Here is a 10,035-nt window from a genome sequence, read left to right on the forward strand (position 1 = left end):
GTTAAGTGTGGGAGTGGGAATTCAAACCCACGAAGTGGCCTTAACGATTAGACCTGGCTGCTTCTGATGTATTGCTTCAAAACAAAAACTAAACACTCACTTAACTTGTTCACCCATAGAGTTACCCTTCACACAGTAAGAAGGGGTAGAGAATATATGGTTCACTGTATAGACTCTGCAGCCACACCCCGGGGCTTGCACTGTACAGTCCACCCTTGAACGACATGGGTTTGAACTGCAATGGTCCACTTAGATGCAGATTTTTTTTTCAGTAAATACTTACGACACTACCGCATGATCTGAGAGTGGTTGACTCCACGGATGTGGAACCTCAGCTATGAAGGAATTGCAGATACAGAGGAACCATGTATAGGGAGCTGACTGTAAAATTATCCTCGGATTTTCCGCTGCGGCAAGGGTCAGCACCCCTAAGCCCCACGTTGTTCAAGGGTCAACTGTAGTTCTGGCAACAACAAAAAATAGTGTCTTTTCCTTGGGCAAGCCATGTCATCTCTCTAAGCTTTGGTGTCCTTATCCTTAAAATGAGCCAGATAATGCTTATCTCAAAGTGTTATCTGGGGAACTAAATACGGTAATATTTAAAATCGCTTTGGGCACAGCAGTCAAAAAAATGGTACTCAGTACAATTTCTGATAATTACTGTTGCATTAGAAACCAAGGGGGCTTCTGTGTTGTGTCCTGCATAGGAGAATATGGATCATATCACTCATTAGGGGGAAATGTCACAAATAAGGTGCAGAGAAATGTGCAGAGGAGTGATGGTGGAGGAGAGGTGTACAGAAAGGGAGTTAAGAGCCCACCATCAATGGTCAGGGGAGTGTCCCAGACCCCTGGGTAAGTGGAAAGACAGGTGGAGGTGGGCTGGGCAAGGGAAGGGTCTGGGATGACTTCAGATGCTGAGCTTGGGTCGGACTGAGATGGGGGCTGCGAAGTGGAGCCCACTGAGAGTGGGAGCCCACTGAGCTTTCCCATGAGGGAAAGCTCCGGTGTCCCTCGCTTTCTCAACTCTCGTGACCCAAACCTAGGAAGACAGCAGATTCAGACGGGTAGGGAGACTTGTGAAAATGGGTAGCAAGCTAGAATCAGAGCCAAGCAGACAGGCAGGCTGGCCAGCAGCCTCAGAGGTATAGATTCAGCTCAACCACACAGAGGATTTTAAGGGAGATCTACTTTATAATTAGCCTGTGACAAGAGGAATGCTTTCTTACATTTTGGCATAAGGCTCTGGAATGTCCAGAACAACCCTGGTATGTGGTATGGTAAAGATTTCACATCCTGAACCTTTTGCTGTTGTGTCACTGGTACGTTGCATCTGAGATAGTCCGGAAGGGAGTAAAACCCAGTACTTTTTGGATAACAATTAAAATCCCTGGGTTTGTATAATGTGACATGGTGTGAAGGGCATTGTTTAGCTCTTGGCATAGCTATGAATGCCTAGGGCAGAACACCAAAGGAAAAAGTCTACTTTGAAAGCTTTCTCAGCGCATAGCTGGGAGAATTCGCTGGTTAATGCAGATACGTGTCCAAACAAGCACTGGTTTGCTCAGGGAGGGTGCAGAGCTGGCAGGCCGCCCTTGGCACAGAGAGCGTGAGTAATGCTTCATTTTAATGAGGGATCTTGGGGGTCTACAATGAAGACTATGTGGTATTTCCCACGTGTCTCTTTGGAATGTGGACTGATTGCACCCACAGTGGAAGAAAAGCCATCAGAAAGTATGTAGTTCCTAAAATCTCTGGGGCTCTTCAAGATTCAGATAATTTAATGGCATATAAATGAATTCACAGAAATATACCCAGAGTTCCCAGAGTAAAAGTCCTCCCTTCCCACAGGTAAGTGAATATGAGTGCAAAGTAATGAGACTGTGTTTTGGGGGGAGAGGTGGGAAGGGCATTTTATTTTTATTTTTAAAATTTATTATTTTTATTATTTATTATTTTTGGCTGCGTTGGGTCTTTGTTGCTGCGCGTGGGCTTTCTCTAGTTGCGGCGAGCGGGGGCTACTCTTGTTGCGGAGCACGGGCTCTATGTTTGCGGGCTTCAGTAGTTGTGGCACCCGGGCTCAGTAATTGTGGCTCGCGGGCTCTAGAGCGCAGGCTCAGTAGTCTTGGTGCACGGGCTTAGTTGCTCCGCGGCATATGGGATCTTCCTGGACGAGGGCTTGAACCTGTGTCCCCTGCATTGGCAGGCGGCTTCTTAACCACTGCACCACCAGGGAAGCCTGGGCATTTGATTTTTAAACTAAATCTATAGGCAGTTCCAGACGTGTTGTAAACATTGTAGCAACCCTGGAATAACTGTTAGCTTTCCTACCTGACTCTTCTGAAAGATAAGAGTCATGTGAACATCAAGTTCTTATGTATAAAGCACATGCATTCATTTTTAAGATATAATTTCACAGTCACACTTCACCTGTGAGCCCGGATCATTTGAATTTTTTCTTTCAGAGAAAGCCAATACTTAATGTTTTGGGTAGAAAAAAAAATCTAAAAAGTCACTAGGAAAACAAACGTTCTCCAGTCCTCGTGAACAGTCAGTGACTCATCAATGAAGTGGCAGATGGAATTGAACATGACCGCATGTTTGTTCTGGGGTCTGTAGCCTGGATGTCCCCTTAGATCCAGCCACAGGGTGTGACTTCCTAAAAGCAAATTCCCTTTTTGTGCAGATTTGGAGCATTATGTGATCATTCAGGCAAAGTATGTGAAGTACTGTACTGACCTTTATTTTATATCTCTGTACTGGCTGGAGCAAAACGCTCCACAGGGACTGGACCTCCCAAAGTGCTCCAGGATTTTGGTGGGATTAAGTGCAGTCCTGGGTTTGGAAGAACGTGATTCAGTCCTAAAGACTTAAAGGAGGTGATGGTGACCCAGAACTCAGGACAAGAGAGTCACAAGAGGTGGAAATGCTGAGGGGAGAGACCTTTTCTGTGTATGCTAATATATCAAAGAGCACTTGGAATTATACAGAGAAATAAGAAATTATCTTAAGATAAATAATTTTGAAATGTTAAAACATGGTTAGAACTGAAATTAAAGTGAAATAAACTCAACAGGCAAAAATTCTTTTATCAGATAAATTTGGCACCTCACACTTGGGGCTTATTCATGCCCAACAGACAAAGTAGAGATTTCCTGCTATTTATTTACCCCAATTTTTCAGAACAAAACCATTAAATGCATGCTATATGTAATAGCGAATTCTGGAAAAGGTTTTAAACTGACTCAGGAAAATGTACATTTTCACTTGTTTCACTTAGAGGATAGAAGTCACTCCTCTAAGAGGTCATTTCTTCTGTCCTCATTTGCATTTGCTGCAACTCCTTCACTCCCCAAAAAAGCAACAACAACAAAAAATCCCAAGCAAAAAAGCCCTTAAGCAATAAAACTGATGTCCAAGAAAAACATTTAGTTTGAAAAAGAGTTGAAAAATGTAGCCTTGGAAGAACCACTGCTTACATGGAATTGTTCAACAAATTCCTGTTGTGTGAGGTTTGGCATATACTTTCTAAAAATATAAGCATCTGGGGAAATGAGACAAAGCCCAGGTCTTGGACCAAATGAGGCACGCAGTGTGAATCTGTTAGTGATTATATCCATAATGAAATATGTGCCCAAATTTAGCAGTGCAAAATCTAATACAATAAGAAAGCCCAGCAGGCACTGTCCTTACCATAATATATAGCCAACAGAGAAGGTACATATGGCGGCCAGTCCGCTGCTCCTGCTGGGATACGCATGGTGTGATGTCCTCATCTCAATTAATATAAAGGGCAAAACCGTCGTGTGCTGAAAAAGAACAGAGACCAGGTGACACAGGTTCTTATCATCACCCCTAATTAGCTATTTGTCTTCAGTAGGAGAATGGATGGTGTAAATTTCTAGCAAAAGTGCCACGGCAGAGAGCAGTATATGGCTCACCTAGGAGGCAGAATGGACGTGAAAACATGCAGTCCATCAATTGCTCCCCTTCTTTTTCTTCTGTATCTTAATTTTTAAAATTTTATTTTCTTTATGCCCATTACAGGAAATTATAGAAATTATAGAAAGAGATATAGAGAAAAAAGTTGGAACATAAGAAAGGAATAAAAATTACGACTGTTAATATTTTGCTATACGTTCTTTTCCCTCACTCTTTGTTCATATTATTTATACACAGTTAAGAAGTTAAGATCATACTGTGCATGCAGTTTTGTTTGAGATTATAGCATGAGACTTTTTACTTTTTTTTTTTTTTTTTTTTTTTGCGGTACGCGGGCCTCTCACTGTTGTGGCCTCTCCCGTTGCGGAGCACAGGCTCCGGACGCGCAGGCTCAGTGGCCATGGCTCACAGGCCCAGCCGCTCCGCGGCATGTGGGATCCTCCCGGACCGGGGCACGAACCCGTGTCCCCCGCACCGGCAGGCGGACTCTCAACCACTGCGCCACCAGGGAAGCCCAGCATGAGACTTTTTGATATGCCATTACAGAAATACTTCTAGAATATAAATGCTGACCAGAGCTGCTTAAAACTCCATTTTATAGATGTACCTATTTATTTATTTATTTTTGGCCGAGCAGCTTGTGGGATCTTAGTTCCCCGACCAGGGGTTGGACCTGGGCCCCAGCAGTGAAAGTGCCGAGTCCTAATCACTGGACCGCCAGCGAATTCCCTGACCAACATTTATTTAACTGATTCTTATTCCTGGACATTAAGTAGTAAAAGATTTTCAATTTTTAATTTATTAAAAATATCATGATGAATATCTTTTGTAGAAGTCTTTGAATGTTAAACTATTTTTTAAATTTATTTTTAATTTTTTAATTGAAGTATTGATGAGTTACAATATTATATTAGTGTCAGGTGTACAACATAGTGATTTAAATTATTTTCTTATAGTCAAAGGCTATGAAGATTTTAAGTCTGTTGATACCTAATGCCAAATTATGTGTGAACCAGCAGCAGGTTGGAAAATAAAGCCAAATGAGCTTCCAGAAAGGATGCCAGCAGTGCATGGATTTAGATACTATGTTGGAAGATAGACTCCAAAGAAGTTGCGTGGAACATTTCCATTTGTTTCTCGAACCCAGCGGCCACTCCAGATACTCAGTTCAGTAGGGCAGGGTGGGATAAAACTTAACCCCTCCGTATGGTAAGAAGAAAGTCAAATACTCTTGATATTGAAATTTGGTGGACAGATATAAGGGAAAAAGAGCTTCTTAGGTAAAACTGGCTCAGGATATAGATTTACCTTCCAGCATTGGAAAGTTTCCCAAGAGTAAGAAGACGGTGGAACTGAGAACTGAACCACCGGCAAGTTTGGACTTTATTAAGGATACTCCTTAACAGCCATGAAAGAATCTTTGTTCTTCTCTTGCTGTATCGTTTGCATATTCAAGGAAAAGGCAGGAAATTGAATGTTATGATTTTCAAACTCTAATAAGTATTGTAGTAAAATGGAACCAGGTGACAGGTAGGCCTTGGCAGGAAAAGACATGGTGGGGATATCAAAGCGAACATCTTTGGAGCAACTTGTTGTTTATATTCATTGAAAAAATGGACAGGATATTGTAAGAAATAATAAGACACTGGAAATTCTTTGCTTTAAACTTTCTCCTCTATGTAACTGTTCTGACTGCCAATACATGGTAATTAGACTATGGTATGCCTAGACTGTCAGGTGGGTGATTCCACAGTTGGGCAGCTTTATATTTCCTTATCCTTTGCTTCTCTGTTATTGTTTTAAAACAGTATAATTAGCTCTGAAGGGAACCACACAAAATGTACATGTGTGTTAAAACAGAGACAGTATGTATTTTAAAGATCTATTTTATTGTTTTTTTTCACTATAATCTAGTCACCTCAGATAACATTGGCCTGGAATTTCACCAACAATTTGAGATGCCAACAACAGTTTTACAATTGTGCATTCATGTAAAATTCAAATATATAGTTAGCACTAAGGCCAAGACTTATCGAATCAATCGTAGAAGAAAAATACCTGCAAATGAAACGTTTACACTGAAGATAATGCTGACTCTAATAGCCTGTGTGGGTTGTAGAATGATGAGGTTATTTTTGACTCATTAATATTAAAATATATCTAAGCTCTACCTCTTCCTCCATTGCTCCAAACTGAGTAAAAATTCACTCATTTTTCTATAAAGTTATATAAGTTCAAATAACTAATCTGAATATTCTTATCCAGTTATCCAGTTAACTTTATTTTACCTAGCCTACTTGCTGATCATCAGATGTCATACCTGGAAAGCTTAGGATGTGCTTTGGTGATGCCAGGCAAAAAAAAAAAAAAATCTCTTTGAAAGATGAAAATCTCTCCAGATCACTCCATTTCTGGCATCATCACCACTAAAAAGGAGCTACTTGTTCCATAAGTGAGGACAAAAGATCTTTTGGTGGCTAGCTGTGCCTATGTCAGTCTGGCCAGCAGCAAATGTTATATGAGGGTAACAGTTTCTCATCAAGAATTTTCAGGCACTGAAGAATGTGTATCTGCCTTTCTAAAAATTTATAATGCAAATTATGTTTACTGATAAACAATATATATTAACAAAGGTAAAAATAGTGCAAAATATTTATAGCAAATATGTTTCCCTGAAGGTAGCTGAAGTTTTATGAACTAAATTATGTTTACTGATAAACAATATATATTAACAAAGGTAAAAATAGTGCAAAATATTTATAGCAAATATGTTTCCCTGAAGGTAGCTGAAGTTTTATGAACTAAAAAAAAAAAAAAAAAATCTGTAAAAAAATCTACAAAAGGTCTTGCTGAATCTCTAAGTAACCTTTGGTAGCTAATTGTGACTCAAAATCTGTAGCAGCAAGAGGGATAATTATTTTAGAACTAGGAGTACAAGAAATTCAGTTCTAATCCACTCCCAGGCAATACTCTGCTTCAATGACTTAAGAGCCAGCAAGGAAATATTCAACTCCATATAAGACCATCAGCTGGACAACAATGGGAAGCTTATGTTTTGTTCACTGTGGTATTTGTAGCACTTAAAAAAGAGCCTGGCACATAGGAGGGGCTCAATAAATATTGGTGGAGATAATTTAATTTTCAAAACCATATCTTAAGTGGGAGTTACCAACTCCATCCTGAGGATGAGATAATGAAGACTCATAAAAGGTAATTGTCTTGCCCAAGATCACAGAGCTATTAAGTCTGGAGAGGGTTCAAGACCAGTTCCGTCTGTCTCCAAATTCCATGCTCTGTTTTCTATATTAGAATTATATCTTTAAAAGATATCAGAGTTAAATAATCTTTGACTCAAAAATCCTGTGGGAGTGCATGACTGAAGATCACTTACGATGTCTCTCAACAGACAAGAACTATTTTTTGGTTGAGCCTCAAAATAAACAAAAGGATTTTCACTGTGAAAAACAGATTTTACTAAATGAGTTCTTTCCTGTGTTATATAAGCATTCTGAATAATATTATATGGAGGAAGGGACCCACAAATGCAAAGTGCCTACTAAAGTCAAAAGTCCTAACGCAGTCCTGTCGCATGCTACTTGATTTTTAAAAAAAAAAATTATTTTCTTAGTCAATTCACATTTTTTCTTAAATAAATACATTTAAAGGAAAACTTATGAGATTTATAAACTCTCATAAATGGAACACATTAAGAAAGATAACCACAAAAACAAATATAACGAAAACTAATTGATCTTAATAAATGTTTGATAGACATGTTTGCCTGTTTGATTCTGAGGCCTGCTAAATAGGGATGTTAGTCAGTATTAGAGGGGCATTAAAGACATACTAGAATGCAATACAGACTCTTCTAAATGAAATCAGAAGGACTGAAAGATAATTGAGGGGGAACTACCTTTTCACCAGGTGATTCAATACTATTTAATGCCAGGCCCCTGTACCACATAAATTATCTCACATAAAATCAGAGACACACCTATGCACTGGAACAGATTATCTGTAAATTGTAGCTGTACCTTCTAAATGCTAAATTATTTTATTTATGAACAGGTGTTCTTTTGCCAGAAAAATGGAAAGACAGATGAGTAGGAAGTTTAGGTATTGATGGAGGAACTTAATGGTATTTAACAAGATTAAAGAAATGAATTTACGTGACACAAGAAGGATCTGGACTTGCTATGGGGAAAAATATTTTCATTATCTGTGATGGCATTCAGTAGCCTATAAACTAAAGGGAAGTTTTATAATAAACTTTGCTGTGGAATAAATAGAAGGATAAAAATATATGCTGTGTGATAGTACAGATTCAGGCAAGTGGAGTGGATGAATTAGGGGAGCACTCAAGATTACTTTAGAGCTCTAGCATCTGTGGCTGCAGTCAGAGTGTACAACACAAAAAATATTAAACAAGATTTGTTTAATGATTTGTTTAATAGTTTGTTCACCTGCCATTTCTCTGGTCTTTCTCCTTCTCTCCAAAGTATTTTTTTTTTTCAAATAGAAGAGTGCTGCTACCATACCATATGAACAAAGATTAAAAATTGTTTCAGTGAACAATGGGATACATGTATCTTTTTGAATAGCCAGGACATGGAAGCAACCTAAATGTCCATCAACGGAGGAATGGATAAAGAAGATGTGGTATGTATACACAATGGAATATTACTCAGCCATAAAAAAGAACAAAATAATGCCATTTGCAGCCTCATGCATGGGCCTAGAGATTGTCATACTGAGTGAAATAAGTCAGACAGAGAAAGACAAATATCATATGATATCACTTATACGTGGAATCTAAAAAAATGGCACAAATGAACCTATTTACAAAACAGAAATAGTCACAGATGTAGAAAACAAACTTATGGTTACCAAGGGGGGAGGGGGGGAGGGATAAACTGGGAGATTGGGATTGACATATACACACTACTATATATTAAATAGATAACTAATAAGGACCTACTGTATAGCCCAGGGAACTCTATTCAATATCCTGTAATGATCTATATAGGAATAGAATCTAAAAAAGAGTTGATATATGTATATGTATAACTGACTCACTTTGCTGTACAACAGAAACTAACACAACATTGTAAATCAACTATTTGCCAATAAAAATGAATTTTTAAAAAAAGACAAAAAGAATTGTTTCTTCCTTGGGAGCAAAAGCAGCTTTTGAACATGAGGTGTGCCAGACCAGCCCCTGCCTACCTGGATAGTGAGAGAGCCGGCAACCCCGAATCCACTTATTTGCATCTGTAGAGTACAGGCAGACCTCTGGGAATGTCCTCAAAGTAATGGATGCATCAAATCGCCAGGTGAGCTTCTTAAAAATGAGATTGTTGGGCCTAGCTCCTGTGGCATTTGGTTTACTGGATTCCAGTGGAGCAGTACTCATGGTGGTCTCCACGACGGCAGACCACAGTTCTTGCCTTTACGGTTGTCAGGATATCTAGTTTTTCTTATATCCTGTGACAACTGTAATGAGATCGGTGCTTTGTGACCACCTAGAGGGGTGGGATAGGGAGGGTGGGAGGGAGAAGCAAGAGGGAGGAGATAGGGGAACATATGTATATGTATAACTGATTCACTTTGTTGTAAAGCAGAAACTAACACACCATTGTAAAGCAATTATACTCCAATAAGGATGTTACAAAAAAAAAAAAAAAAGGAGGTGGTGGGGGGAATGAGGACCATTTGGTACAAGTAACAATGTGATGGTATTTATTATTCTCTATTATAAATATGAGAATAAAACAAATCATGTATGCTAAAAAAAAAAGTTGAAGGATGGCTCTGTGTGTGTGTGTGTGTGTGTGTGTGTACACGTTCAGAGCACCTGCATTCTTGTGGGTACTTGGCTGCAGGCAGGGCTAGAGGTGTGACCAGACTTGCCGGGGAGGATGCGGTGAGGGAGAGTCCTTATGATGTCCTAACAATTTTTTTTTTTTTTTTTGCGGTACGCGGGCCTCCCTCTGCTGTGGCCTCGCCCGTTGCGGAGCACAGGCTCCGGACGCGCAGGCTCAGCGGCCATGGCTCACGGGCCCAGCCGCTCCGCGGCATGTGGGATCCTCCCAG

At 39.7% G+C, this 10,035-nt stretch overlaps 1 protein-coding gene across 1 annotated transcript in view; it reads right to left on the bottom strand.

Annotated features, from left to right (window-relative positions):
- The window catches only part of AIG1 (androgen induced 1), a 233,637-nt gene that overhangs the window by 36,674 nt on the left and 186,928 nt on the right, over nucleotides 1-10,035 (bottom strand). The window contains 1 exon segment of the mRNA XM_007114298.3: nucleotides 3,694-3,809. Coding sequence (XP_007114360.2) covers nucleotides 3,694-3,809 — 116 coding nt within the window.

The sequence above is a fragment of the Physeter macrocephalus genome, chromosome 10 (assembly GCF_002837175.3).
Source record: "Physeter macrocephalus isolate SW-GA chromosome 10, ASM283717v5, whole genome shotgun sequence".
NCBI classification, from domain to species: domain Eukaryota; kingdom Metazoa; phylum Chordata; class Mammalia; order Artiodactyla; family Physeteridae; genus Physeter; species Physeter macrocephalus.